Source organism: Aedes aegypti, chromosome 2 (genome assembly GCF_002204515.2).
Source record: "Aedes aegypti strain LVP_AGWG chromosome 2, AaegL5.0 Primary Assembly, whole genome shotgun sequence".
NCBI lineage: Eukaryota > Metazoa > Arthropoda > Insecta > Diptera > Culicidae > Aedes > Aedes aegypti.
Genome location: NC_035108.1, coordinates 411914395 through 411929828, shown reverse-complemented (window position 1 = coordinate 411929828; position 15434 = coordinate 411914395). Strand labels below are relative to the sequence as shown.

Here is a 15434-nt window from a genome sequence, read left to right as displayed (position 1 = left end):
TGGTTTCAGCGAGAATTGCTCAATTAGATTTTTCGCCAGATAGCCGTTAATCTGTGGAATATCTTTAGCGAAGACACTACTCTTCTAACTGATAAGGATAAGATAGAGAAGATTGAAGATTTTATTTTATAGCGCCACCTAGTGGATGAATTTCCAATCAGATTCTTAACCACCAGATAGCTCTTGATTTGCTGAACAGCTTTGCCGATGACACAGAGGTTGGTCAGAGCTGATAATGGTCTTGAGCTACAAATGATTGAATAAAATTTGTCACTAGTACCACCTAGCAGAAGAATTCTCAATCAGACTGTTTATCGCCCGGCAGCCCTTGATCTGCTGAATAGCTTTGAATATCCGTTTGAGGCCAATTTTGGACCCCTCTTGTCCACGCTTTTTCCGTTACCTAGAAAAGGGGAAGGAATCAGGGGTGATGTTTCACCCAACGATTATAAGACCAACTAACCGCAATTACTTCAAAAATTATTTCAAACTAGTTGTCCTGGCAAACGATTTATTGCCACATAGTAGGCTGCTTATACAGTTATGGAATATACAGTTATATAAGAATACAATTTTACATTCAGAAATGGATTAGTGAAAAGTGAAAAATGAAAAAGTGATTTGTTTGATTTGTGTCCTCAGTACTGTTGGTTTTTGGCTGCCCCAAGTTCACCGAACCATCCGAAAGTGACTGGCAGCACATGAATTTAGAGAATCAATCCGGTGAGTTTGTTCCAGTATGATACTTTTTCTTTTGTGAGCTTTCCGGATCGTTTTTGTCCGCGTCGTGGAACTTCTGATCGTTTCTTGAACGGGAAATGTTATTTTCGGAGTTTGATAATTATGTTCAGATTGCGCATTCTGTCTGGGCGGGTATTACGCAACTAACAATCGGTTGTGGATGCTTTTTAACCGTTCGATGACCCTGGAGGGATCGATTCTGCTTTTCGTAGAATTTTGAGCAGAAAAACCGACTGTGTTATCCTAGGATTTTTAGTTCGAACGCGCTTCCTTTCGTTTTTCGATTATCTAAAAATACAGTACCACCGGGTTTTTTTTGTTTTTCAATGGGCGTGGTTTTTTTTTTTTACGCGTATCGTTAATTTCTACAATCCGATGACCCTGGAGGGGTCGGTTTTGCTTTTTACTGGCTATTGAGCAAAAATATTACTGCACAATCGACAAGCATTTCGCGAAATACTATTTATACTGTAAATAAACTATTGTTTTCTCTTTTGATTTCCGGCATTCAAAAGATTAAATTGAAAACGCTTAAACAACAAATGTTTATGGTGTATCGCCAGCTTTCTAGGCGAATCCTGACAACATACCTTCCCCAACCTCCAACTCCGTAGCACTTATGAGGGTGTCGCTGAGTCGGTGGCCTCTCATTAAGTAAGTGCTACATCAACATTTCCTTCCCCTATCCCAAGTTACGGTAAAGATGGGCGTGGCCGGGAATAGTGATATTCATGCTTTTATTATTCTTGTTTATGATTTGAACAAGGTATACTCCCCTGCCTTGTTCCTGAAAGTAGTCAGGATGAGATTATTAAAAAGAAACATGAATGTTTCTAGTATCCAATCTACGAAGTATACCGTAACTACGCTAACGCATAGTAGGCTGCTTATTTGGCTTTCCCGGTAAATATATACCATTTTTTTGTACTTTTATTCATATAGATTAATAGAATAATTGATCTATAATTGATTGAAAGTGACTCTATAAATTTCTAGAATGATTTTTGAAGAGGTTTCTAAAATATTAGTATTGTACAAAATTGTACCAAGTTTTTGAGGATGTAAAACTTACTTGAGGTTGTGGAACCAAAGCAAAGCTCATTCGATTCTAGACCAAATTTTGAGTGTCTTCTCGAGATTCGAGCTCATTTGGGAGAAACTTGAGACTGCACAAGCCTTTCAAAGCTTGTATGGGAATTACTATGAGAGAAGCCAACAATTCGTTCAATTGGGCATATTGCTTGCTCTTGAGGGTTAATATGGTTAGTATACTGTTGTATACATGTATCAGCTACGACTTTGTCGAAGACCGTTTTCAAAATGGACGCCTTAGGCATAAGTCATGCTAATTTTCGTCCAAATGAGCATACATTTTGAGAAGGCTCTCAAAATCTGAATAAATTGGGCAAGCAGTACGATCTTTTGAATCAGAGGAAAAACGATCTTTTGAAATCGAAGGAAAAACGACGATTCACTATTTCACGGCGTTTCGGCAACATGCATTTTGCCGTTTTTTTTCTTTGAATTTATAAGACTGGCTGCTAAACCAAGCAAATAAAAATATGCAATCCTAGAGAGATTTCATCAGCGATGTTTGCCAATTTCCTGGTGAACTTCAGGACAAATTTCTTCTGAACATCTTGATTGATTCATCTACAACCATAAACTAGTGAAATTATCATTGGAATCTAAACTATATTTTTTCTATATAAGTAATTCTTTATGAATTTCTAGAAACATTTTTGAGGAGACTTTTAGGGAAAATCTGCTGAGATAATTATAGAATCTTCTCAGCCCATAGTGATGCTCTAAGAAATTCATCGGCAAATTGATTTATTTTAATTCATACTAGATTTCAGAAGTGATTTTCAATGGATTACTATCAACATCTTCTGAGAGTTTGAATTTGTTTGGCGGTTTCTACAGAAATCATTACTGCTCTCATTGTGGAACCATCGGCTATTTTCGGTCTAACGAGATAGAACCAAAATTTCCTCAACTTTCTCGGACATAGAGTATGATCGTGCCTGTCACAGGATATAACAATAAGAAAACGGGAAATTTTCATTTGTTTTTGAACATGTTTTTTGTGATCTTTTGAATAAATTGTATTTGTTTGGTGGTATTTATCCACACTTGGATACTGGAATAGTTAGCTTAGCGCTGTTGAAATTCATGTGTTTTGTCCAGCAGATACCTTCAACGATTGTCGACATCGATTAACAAATTAGACAAGAAGTACAATTTTTTTTTATGTAATTAAACGTTTAAATTTAATTTAAACGCTTATTTGATTCTCGATATATTTTCATGCAAAGAACACGAATGAAGAACTTGCAGCAGAACTCGATTTTTACCGTGCTTGTAGTTATTATCCGGTTTGTCACACATCACTAGACAAATTTATAACTTTTTTCTGCATCCATAGCAGTTTGAAAATTTGACATCTTGGGAAGCTTTATATAATTGTGTTGTCATCCAATAAACATATTTAAATATGGCAAATTAAAATATTTAAATTTGGCAACGGATTGCCTAAACCTAACAGCAGGCATCTCAGTAAAAAAATTATCCAGATCTTGGTCAACCTTTATCGAGCCTCAATTTCTATTCAAAGAGATCTTGACGTAAAAACTGATGGTCTGCTTTTCGGTAAAATAATTTTAAAGATTTGGCGTTGAAAATTACCGAATTCTCTGGTATGAATACTCGATAATCAATGAAGCTGAGGTCGGTGAACCAAGAAAGTACTTCAAGTTTGCACTTGACAAAATGTCTGTGGTTTATCTTCAGGCTCTCTTGAATTTTTAGTATTGAATTCTTTTAATTCTGGCTCTATTCAAGTGATGAATAGCTCTCAGAACAAAATATCTTAGAATAGCTAAAGAACATGCGTCATACCAATAGTACGTGGTGCCATATTTTGGAAGAATTTTACATTGCAAAGCCGTAAACATCTTGATTAGAATATGAGTTTGCAATCAATCTCAGTATAATATATAGCAAGCGTTAACCTTCCAGTCGTCGCGCGGTGTGACACCGTCAGAACCACCGCGCTGCTGTTGTGAACGAAAAGCGAGGTTTTTTCAGCAGTGTTGTACAAAATACAACAGCCCGATGACTGAAGTGTTAATTGGTTGCTTTAAGGTTGCTCGTGTTTGTCCTCGTAGCCTTCATATCGCTTCCGATTCCTTTTCATCAACGATTAATCAATGCATAATGCCAAGAACCCGATAAGCCACTCATCCTTAGTCCCACACTTCCATCTCGAGCTGCTTCAACCCACATGATTGCCATCATTCTTTCTCGGAATCGCTTCATCTCCTAGCTGACGAGTCCCACGATAATACCCCTCATTAAGGTGAACCTCATTAATTGACGACGAGAACTGTACCAGACCGGGGCTGCTCCGCGTTCCGCTGCTTGTTCCAAATCTTACCAACAACCAAACCGTCCTCATTCGGAGATTCCAACCCGGGGACCAGAGCCAGCACCCAACAGCAAGAGGGTGCTAATAATGATTAATACACAGCTGATTCCGATTTCATCTGCACGTCCGTCATCCCACAGACCCTTCCTCGTTGATCGGGTCATAGTGGTCCAGAAATTATGCATTCTCAATATATTACTATGTTTAGCCATAACATGATTTAGGGTTGAAGACTTTGTTTTCAGTCACAATTGCTTGGTTCTCATAGAACAAAATTGCTTTTCTTCATACATTTTGCGGCTCTCAACTTTTTCAAAAAAAAAAAAGAACCTTGAGGCAAACTTAGGCAAGTGGAATCTTTTCTAATAGATTCCTTAGTCTTGAAAGCACGTTTTCAACTAGATAAGGTTGATGGAGTACCGTATACCTTTTAATTCCGCTCCTTAATGCTTATCTTTGACAGATACGCGTATTTCGACTACCACTTGCAGTCTTCTTCAGTGTCAGTTACTCGTATCCACTCTGCAAGTGGTAGTCGAAATACGCGTATCTGTCAAAGATAAGCATTTAGCGGAATTAAAAAGGTATACGGCGGAATTAAAAGATATACGGTACTCCATCTACTTTTAAGTTTCTCTATTGAGATTCTGCTCAGAGGATTCGAACATTAATTAAAGAGTAGATAAGGTTTTCATTTACTCAAAAATATCCTTTTTAAATTCTCATATGTATCCTCAAACTATCTGATAATGCAAAATAATGTTTGGCTTCCAACTTAAATTCAAGTTTAGAAATTGGTCAACTTTTTGATTAATTGGACCTCCGTGGCGGCCCTCGCTGCTGCAACAGTCAGTCGGTCGGTCTTTCCACTAATCCCCTCGGTAATTACATCACGGTCAATTGTATCGAATTTTTAATTTACGTTCCATCAGTAATTCTTCATTCTGTTTCACCGTGTCGCCTCGCTCTCTCTTTCTCTGTTCGTTTCAACCCCGCGCAGTCCGAGCAATTGTAGCGCAGGGATACCTACTCGGGATACGAGAGTTTATGTTGTCGTACCGTCAGCGGGACTTTGGGTACAGTAATGATTCCAGTTATGCTTTCGGCTTTTTTTTAAGTAACTGTGAGTAGCTCGCTTGGTACGGAGATATGCAATTGATTTTCGAAAATACAGGAACAGAATTTCTTTAGACGTGGTATACTTTCTTGGAAACCTCGAATATTCACTGATTACACTTCAGAATCATAAAAATACTACTATTTGCTTAATTGAGGGTTGCTGAATCCATTGCCTTTTTCAGAATATTATAGCACGTCTAGTTTTTGCATATTGGTTGTCGAAAAAGCAAATTTTGACTATTTCAGATAACTTGCTTGTAAGTTAACCAGCTTGTATCACATTTTTTATTCAAATTGCCACAGAATACAAACTTTATGCGTGAAGCAATACTTATCAACAAAGTACAAAACACCTTCGATGCTATAAAGTTATTTTTTGTTGGTTTAGAAAAGTATTGTATTTTCGATGTGAGAAAATTTTGGATGGAGACTATTTTCGTCAGAACCCAACCCTTAATTCTCTCGAAGATCCTGTCCAGAGAGAATAATTTCTAGTATTTATAAGAAATCTTGCTCAAAATTCTGTTAAATGTCCTAATAGGATTGTTTCAGAATCTTATCTAGTATTACATGAAAATACTGCATACGGAATCTATAAGAATCTTGCGCAAGTTTTAGCCCAAATCCTGCTCTGAGTTAATTGTATATCCTGTGTTGTTATCAATGAGCATTCAACCTTGAATTTCATCAGAACTTCACCTTAGGTTTAACAATAGAACCTGTGAGATTGTTGTCCAGGATTGGTCCAAACTATTCATCCAAAAATGTTGTCAGAAATCGTGCTGAGATTCTTTTATAAACTCACCTGAGATTACGTGAAAACTACTCTGCCCAAGATATGACGATAACCAAGTCCACAATTTGGTGGTAATCCTTGATATTTCCGTGTAATTCTGCTCATTTTATGAAAATCCATTCCTACACTCAGTTAGAGTTCTGCTCTTCTGCACAAGTTTTTCTTGGAAAGCATATCTAGGATTCTGTAAAAATCGTTCCCAAAGTTGAGTGGAAAATCTGCGATCTGCGTTGATCCCTCCCCAATTGTTTAAAGCACGTATTCAGGATTCTTTGAAAATGATGTGTTTCAAGGATTCAAGGATTAACAAATTTGATCTTTATGCAACAACTTTTGTTCAAACTCGATAACATATTGAGCATAGTCTATAAAATTGTACAGGACAAAGAATAGCCAGGTAATAATCTCAGTTCAAATTTTTAAAGCAGTTAACGGGCCAGAGTAAAAAAAGGTAGACCTATATTCCAGGAAGTTCTTGGATGGCTCAGAGCATCGTTTGAATGTAACACGACAACAAAATCAAAGCATCATATTGCACTGAACTTTTTTGCATTAGCAATGTTTTTTGGGTGTTCCTCGCTTGTAGATCTGAACTCTATGTCCAGAGTATTCTGAACATAAGGGCAGGTATGACAAAGAATCTTTATTACTAATTCATATGTCAAACATGTCTGCAACAGATTGCGGAACAAAAGTCAAAACAGTTTAAATAACATCCGATATTTCAAAACTTCAATTTCAATACATAATTCATCACTGAATCGTCTTATCTTAATTGAAAATACGCAAAATAAGGCTTCGTAAAATGAGATTCAAGAGCTCAAAGCTCCTCAAAATTCCATGGAAATCATGATTTGAAAACACCCACTAGAATCCTTTACGGAAATATCTGTGAACTTATGTCGACATTTTAGAAATTCCAGGGGTAATTATTGATACGCCCTGAAAACCTCTCAAATAGTTCTTGGATTCCTTTGAAGGATACTGATAGCCTCTGGAAATCATTTAAATCATTTAGGACAAAAAAAAAATTGAGACCTCCTCAGGTTTCCCTGGGGTTTTGGAGGAGCACTTGTAAACCTTTTAAATACCCTTTTGTAATCCCATGAAAACTAAAAAGGCATTTTCATGGTTTATATGAATTTCCATTTTAGGATCTTGTGGAATGAAAATTACTAAGATCTTTCGGTAGATGAAACACACGGTTTTTGATTAAAGATTTCTTGAAAATGTTTCAAAATTGAAGAAAGTGGTATTTTAACATACCTTCTACAGCTTTTTAGCTATTCTACAGGTGCACTGGATTTTTTCCTAATTATCTAGGGGGCTGTCCACGTGGTCATTTTTTTCGGGATTCCAGACCACCCTCCCCCTCGTGGTCATTTGTCCAAACAAAAATTTTAAAATTGGTTTGGATCGTGGTCATGGGTCAAGACCACGCCCCACCCCTTCTCAAATGACCACGTAGCTTATGGACGACCCCTAGACAAGATTTAAGTGATCCGAAACAATTTGCGAACGTGAAATGTTGTCTATTTGTTTATTATTTTCCTGCTAACGGAGTGTTCGGAGATTGATCTAGCGTTCAATAAAAAAAAAATGTTTTTTTTTGCAATTTCTCATCGTAACAGACTGTTTTTCATCACACCAATCTGTCATGAAACGGCCTACTTTCCTGCACTGAAGTATACAGTGCCGGAATAGTTATTACGCAACTGAAACCAGTGCTGTAATGTTTCATTACGCAACGCTTTCTCATTACGCAACTGGTTTGAGTTGCGCAATGAATCATAACAAAACAATTTTTCAGAAATTGTTAGATTATTATGAATGGATTCCTATATAATTTCTGATACCCTCAAGTGGACTTCTATGAAATTGCAAAAAATGTTGTACGTAACTCGTTGCAGAACTCGATTTTTACAGCACTCGTCGTAATTATCCTACTCGACAAGCCTCGTAGGATAAACTTACGACTCGTGCTGTAAAAATCATCATTCTGCAACTTGTTGCATAAACTACTATTTATTAAAGCTTGTGAACTTCGTTAAAAAAGAAGTTTATCGATACAAAATAATAAAATACTTCTTCTACTCACATCTCAAGTAACAATTCAACAGCCTTTTTTCATGAAAAATGATTTATATTCCATTACGGTTCACATAATGACGTACACTCTTAAAAAAAAAACATTTCTGTGGACGTGATTCTTGATATAACTGAATGATACATGAAGTGATGGAACGACACAAAAATAACAAAGGGCAGCGTATTGAACGAACAATGTAATTTTACATGTTAAAGGACACAAAAAGGATGGAACTGTGATCGACACTTCCCTAATCAGAAACTTACTTATTTAAAATTCGAAACAAATCCACGTAATTCGACTGGCTCTTTTATGTGCATCCAAAAGACGTAAGGACTGTTCATTTAAGTAAGTGGACACCTAAATATTAACATTTTGGTGTGAAAATTCCATAAAAACAAAAAAAATTTTGTTTCAGTTTGTACCCAAGTGTTTATTTTGACAGCAGACATAAGTTGACATAAAAAAAATTATAAATTCCAAGCGATGGGTCGAATTGACATGGCGACTCGCAATTTTTTTCTGCACAAATGGTGTACAGAAAAACTGTTGTTCCGAGATTTGGCTAAAATCGCGAAGTGTCCAAATTGAATCTTTTCAACGCTTTGGCCAAAACAGATATTCCTGACGACGTACGATACATCCCAACAGAAAAATTTGGGGAAAAATGATTTGGTATGGCAAGCAATTTGCTCCTGCAGTATGAAAATACTACATATTTCACGACGGGTTCAATTAACAGCGAAAATTACAGAACTGAATGCATCAAAAAATTGCTTCTGCCCATCTACTGAAAGCATACCATGTCTCCATTGTTTTTGCCAGACTTAGCATCGGCTCACTATGCTTTAGCTACTTTGGAGATGCTCAAGAAGGAAAAAGTCGAATTTGTAGAAAAATGATCGATCCATCAAATTGCTCAGAACTACGCCCCATTGAAACATATTGGGCAATAATCAAACGACATCTTAAGAAGGATGGAAGAGAAGCAAGCTCCATCGATTTTTTCAATAAAATGTGGTCACATCGAACAGCAGCACAACGAAAAGTTCCGAAAAAAGTTGTGCAGAACCTTATGGGAGGTATCATGAGAAAAGTAAGAGCATTCTCCAGCAATGCTCAATAAATGTTCAAATTTATGTGAATTTGGTCGAAATTACGTTGATTTCCATGTATTTTAGGTAAACCCATGAAGTAAACAGTTTACTGAAAAAACACGTGTCCACATTCTTAAATTAACAGGCCTTAAAACAACAGGATTTTTTCGGTTGTAGAGGCATATAAGTTTGTCAAAAGATGATATTCCGCTCTTTGCTGGTTTTAAAAAGATATATAGCCAAACAGAAGGCTCCACAAGCAATTCATTCCAATTTTGACGTTTGTATAGTATTGTAAATAATATTTGATATCATTACTCTTTCGTTTATTCGTTACCATAGCGCGCCTCTACTGACAAACTTATTTTGATTGCAATTTTATTCCATTTTTTTGTCACCTGGCGTTTAAGTCTTAAATTGTCAATACCATTCAGGCGCCGTCCACAAAAATAATGCGAAAAAGGCCACTGGCCGGCTTCCAAAGCGTTTGGCAATTCAAAGTAATACGAGAGACGACTAATTACGCTTGTAAATCTAAGACCTATTCTATGGAGTAAGAAATTAAAGTTAGTGATGACGTTAAAGTAATCAAAATATAGAAACATATAACCAAAGACAAAAAAAACATAGTAGTCGGGTTCTGAATGTGCACCACTTCTTTAGTCCCTTGATACTGTATAATGTATCCAAGTTTGACAGGTCGCAGCACACTTTTCACGGCATCCTGGATTTTGCTCTACACTCTTAAAAAAATAGGAATTTACATGTGACCTAATTTAACCCGAACTTAAACATTTTGTGACGTAAACGCATTTCAAACGCATTTTTCTGTTCCTTTTGATTCACAATTCACTGTAATAGAGAATTACGTCCAATAATCCTTCTTTTTCCAAAACATATAACGTTTCTGTCAATTTCCTAATTTTACACGCTGCATACTTTACAATATAAACGTTAGACGGAAATTTGTATTACATAAGCCGTAAATTTACATGATCTTTGACTTTGGTTTCGGCATCATGCAAATCATCGAGTTTGCTTTCAAACATGGCCGGTTGTGTAATTCGCGATTTCTTTCCTCAGTTTTTTTTTGCGAAATAACTGTTAAAACTGAAGAAAAATCAAAGTTTGGCTAAACAAATGAAATAAATTTGAAAAGTATTGTGAGAAGTTATGTTTGCTTCAAGTAAGTGCGGTTTTGACCGAGTATTCCGTGTGTTTTTTGATGCAGTGATTTGTGAGCATGAAAAATGTTTGCTTTGTTTCGCGTTGGCTGATCGCTGTCAATAGGAATTGCTTTTTCATGTGGCATCGTAGAGTTTATAGGTCTAATCGGTCTGAAGGATCTAATATGAGATTGCCACTGTGTTAAGAAGGGTTCCGTGAAGTGATTCCAAAAGAAAGCCAGGTTTAAGTGATTGAAATCGATCATTATTTGTTGCATCTCGAAGGATCATCGCTCTATTATGTGTTGTGCGTTTGTTGCCCATCGGATATGCGTGCATCGACAAAAGTAGCATAGAGGTAAGAGTTTTGATGTTATGAGAATATAAATGCCAAAGTACGCGAGCCTGTAAATGAATGCCTAAAATTTATGACACCAAGATTCGAACAAAATTACACGCCGTGATGTAAAAGTCAGTTTGACTGACTTTTGCGTCCCGGCGTGTATTTTTTTGGTTTCTAGTGGTCATGTAATTTTAAGAACAGATGTAATATTATGTCAAAAGGTTCGCTTCTTTTATGTGCATCTAAAAACACTTAAATTTACCTGATCTTTTGGAAGAGTGTATCATCTTATGTGCCATAACATTTCGGGCAACTACAAGGAATATGGAGGTCTTTAATTCATCTTTGATATAACTGTTTCCACGTGTAGATGCTTAAACTTATATTTCATAAAGTTTGGAGAACCAAAACTATCCAAACAGTGTCTTGTTTTAAAATCACTGGTTGCGATGGTAGAATCTAAGGGTTTGAGTTTTTGGACGACCAAAAATGTCAGAATAAACCATAAAAATACTTCGTTTGCTTGTTTGAAATCGTTAGAATGTCATTATTAAAAACCAATAATATACTTTTGATTAAAAAATCAAAAACAGGTACGTTTGTACATCCTAAGAACTGTATTTCAATGGGACGGTTCAAAATTTGAAAATGTTCGAAAATCCTATCTCCCATACCATTATTACCATCCTTATAATAAAAATAGTGTTTTGTGAAATTTTCAGGTTTTCAGGTGTTGATTGAGAGGTGGCCCAAAGACAAAGTTGGTTTATATGAAAATAACTAAGGATAAATTTTGAAAAATGTTCCTAACACGTTACGTTGTAATGTACATAAGAGAAACTTATCATCTCATAGTGAAAACTCATTATTTAAACCTTAACGGAGGATGTTTTTGAAGAAACAAATAATATTTAAGCTAATTTTGTTGAGAATTTTTGCAGAAGCTTGCAGGGCTATATTCCCATATAAAGCTAAATAACAGCAAACCAATTCACGAAAATATTTTCTTCCATCAGTCGGATTTAATTTCTCTCTTGAGCAACTTTCTATTATGGTTTTAAGAATCAGTTTTTACTAATTGATAATAAATGTGTACCTACATTCCAGAACTAACGTGTGTGGAACAATTTTATAAATTTCCCCGTAGTTATTTTTAAATAAAGCCAAATAATATTTGGGCCACCTTTAAATCATCACCGAAAAAGCTGAACATTTCACAGAAACTTAAACTTATTTGAATGTTGAATCTTTGAAGATATTTACTTTACGAAGATCTTGGGTGAACTATAACACCCGTTGTATTCATCAAGTTACCAAGACGGGGATCTAATTATCGTCTTTTTGAGACCACACATCTCGTCAACTCATTATCCGAGGACGAACTCCCTTCGCGTTTTTTATGCCACAATAAATGCAATTCCACCAATACTTCACTGGTATTGCATTTGGGAGCATCCTGTTTTGGGAAGTTCTAAAGCGAACGATGGTTACCAACACAGGGAAGGCTGCCAACTAGGGGATTCTTATATGCCGGCTGGTCCTATTCGAGTTGTGCCCGATGAGTGAGTGAGCTAGATAGTGAATCCAATATGCTCACAGCTGAGAAGGTTGAGCCGTGACCAATTCTCGCTCCTCATTGGATCTCGCTGCCGTGAGAGCGAGAATTGGCAACAACACCAAATGACTGAGAGAGTTCGGAACTTGCGTAGATGTGTTGGAGCGCTACCAATACCGAGCATAACTCGGTTATCTACATGCTGTCCGACGCATAATACATGACGGGTCTTTTGCGACCGAGGGTGTCGAGTGTATGCGAGCTCGTGGTTGCTTTCATTGCTCAACGTCGACGTCCAGCGGAAGCATCGAAATCAATTTGGGGAGGGCTCTCTAGACACTGCTGAAGCAGAACTGGCGAATTCGTATTCCGTGCTGGTACGTGTTTCTCGTAGCGTAGCATAACAATCACTCCTCGGGGGAAGCCCAATAACCGTGTCGACGTTGTAGAAGTGGTCGAGTTTGGTCGGTATCGGTAGCACAAAACCCATCAGGAAAGAACACACAAAACGTGCAACTCATAAATTGGTTTATTATCGTGTGCAAACAATAAAGCGATAAATTTATAAATGTATTAAATCATAAAACGATAATTAATTTAATTAAACTTTTCGACGGCGCTCGTTCTCCACTCATCATCTTGTTAGAGGAGGCTCCTGGAATGTTGGTTTCGTGCTGCTTTGTCTAGACCAAAATCTGCACAGTCTGTCGGCACCTTGAGAAACTAATTATTTTTATCTTGCTCTCCTTTTCTCTGTCTCCTTTTTCCAACAGGAACTCGAGTAGCCGAGGCAAAAAGTTACACTTCATCTCTGCCGAGCTGATCCAATCAAAACGTGTGCGGGGGATCGGAGAAGAAACCAAAGTCGGTGGCAATTGTCACTGAGATCATAAAAAACGAACCGAGCGATGAAAAGTTGTCCCCCGATTCCGTTTGCTGGTGGCGCGGAGATTGTTAAAGAGAAATAATAGCATTCCCCCCTTCGCGATACACAAGAAGGACAGCGAGTTCGACGAGGCGGGAGAAGACGCAGAAGAAGAAAAGAAGACAAAGTTGGGAAGAAGTTTCAAGTGAAAATATTTATATGATTTTAATGAGAATCAAGATAAGAAATAATAGTTGGAAAATAATAAATAAAGGCAAACATTAGCTATCGAGTCGAAGCCTGGGCAGACTCCCGTTGTCTCTGTAGTGTTTCCAAGTGAAGTCCAAGAACGGGTTGCACTCCGGTGCTAGTTGGTAGTGAAGTTCAGACAGTCTCCCTAGGCGCGCGCCAAACCCGCAGACGACGCCGGAAAGTGTTTTGTGTTGTCACATTCACGTAGACGTGGACTTGGCGGTAAACGTCCACCTACAAACGTCTCTCCACGGCTACAGCACCTGCAGTATACAGAAGAAGCATCTAGCGCCAAAACAGCAGCGTTCAACCGGCAGCCAGAGACCGCGCGCGCAAATTGCTAAAATGAAATATATTTCGCGAAAATTGAAATTTATTTAGATACAGATAAAAGGAAGTGCGGCGCGAGACGAAGCCGAAGTGAGGCAAAAAAATAGAAAATTATTTATAAATAATAGCCGCGTGAAAATAACAGCCAGAAGCGGCAAACGGCTTCGAAAAAAGAACAAAACTCCCACCGTGCAAAAAAAACACGAGGGGGATTGAAGCGTTATTGTGTTTTAGAAAAGAGAAAAAAAAGTGAACCGAGAAAAACCCCAGCAAGAAAAATAGTGACGGAAAATCTATCAATTTTATCGGGCAGGCAACCTCCCCAAACCTCGTCCCGTCCGATTCGCAACGAAGTTTAGCCAATACAATCAATAAAATAACGAGCAGTTCAGCGCGTCCGTTATTGCGAACAGGCTTCGTTCAAGTACGGGGGCAAAAAAAGTGTGCATCTAAGTGATTGAAAAATTGTGCAACCTCGAAACAGCGATCCGAACCTCGGTCTAATCGGGCTAATGTCCTGATTTCGCGCGCTCCGTTAGTGTTACAAAGAAGAATTACAGTCAGTGTTGGCTCCGGCGTAACATCGTCGTCAACCCCGTCCCAGAAATTGTTGCTACGGTCCCGCGGGAACCGGCCTGCAACGTGAAGAACCGAAAACAAAAAGCCGTCAAGCTGGCCGCGTCAATAGCAATGAACCCGCACTACCATGCGTACCCGGATCTGGGTTCTTCGCCGCATTCGCCCAGTCCGGACAACAACAACTACCCGCAGCTGGGGCCACATCACAATGGCCACGGCGGTGGGGGCGGAGCGCCGGGCAATCCGATGGGGGTCAGCCAGATGGACAGCCAGGCGGCCGGGTTTCACGGTATGGGCAATGGAGGCCCCGGGGGTGGTCCCGGCGGCCCGGTCAAACACTGCGGGGGATGTGGAGGTGAGTTGAAGAAAAGTGATATTGTTAGGATAATAATGAAATGTCTCGAAATGTGTTCCTTAATACAAAACCTAAAAGGTACTCTTTACCTTCAGTTAGTTTAGTGAGCAAGGACTGGGATTTCCTTCCTTTCATTCCTGTTTCGGCAAGAATTTTTTTGTGGAAAATTCCTTTACTCAGGAATATAATGTGTTATTGTGCTAGTCACACAATATACAAATTCATAAATTTATGCATTGGTAGGCAAAGAAAACCCCACATGTAATAAAAACGCTATATGGAAGAAGTGTGACAAGTTCCAGTCTAGTGAAAAAGTATAATTCAATACATGTCATGTTTGACAACTGATCACAGTATTGGACAACACATATGCAACTTTTTCGATTTTTCATACAAAAAATCAACTTTAGGATTATGAGCCGGTTTGAATAAAATTGTCATAGTTCTTTTTTGAATTGCAACATTAATTTTTGAGTGATTTTCCAATCTTGAGTTCGAAATCAATAACGGTTCAATTAAAGTAAATTTATTGACAAATTTCAATAATTAAAATCAAAAAGTTAAACGAATGGTATCTTCAGCAAAGTTGTAGATTTAGACAAGATAAACAAGTTTATTAAATATGTATGTATTTATGGTTTGATATATTCAGAAACATCAGTTTCATATTTACGTCAGAAATTTCAAAAGCCTAATCATCATTACTTTTTAACTGGT

General features: G+C 37.7%; 1 protein-coding gene across 4 annotated transcripts in view; it reads left to right on the top strand.

Moving 5' to 3' along the window:
* LOC5569070 (LIM domain transcription factor LMO4) overlaps nucleotides 1-15434 on the top strand; it is a 194707-nt gene that overhangs the window by 80277 nt on the left and 98996 nt on the right. For 2 of the 4 annotated variants that reach the window (XM_021847348.1, XM_021847345.1), the window contains exon 2: nucleotides 13110-14717. In XM_021847348.1, the coding sequence (XP_021703040.1) occupies nucleotides 14474-14717 (244 nt within the window). In that variant the 5' untranslated portion in view covers nucleotides 13110-14473. Of the gene's footprint in view, nucleotides 1-12603; nucleotides 12714-12783; nucleotides 12999-13109; nucleotides 14718-15434 lie in introns of those variants that run through there. The other 2 variants (XM_021847346.1, XM_021847347.1) reach the window with 2 other exon arrangements.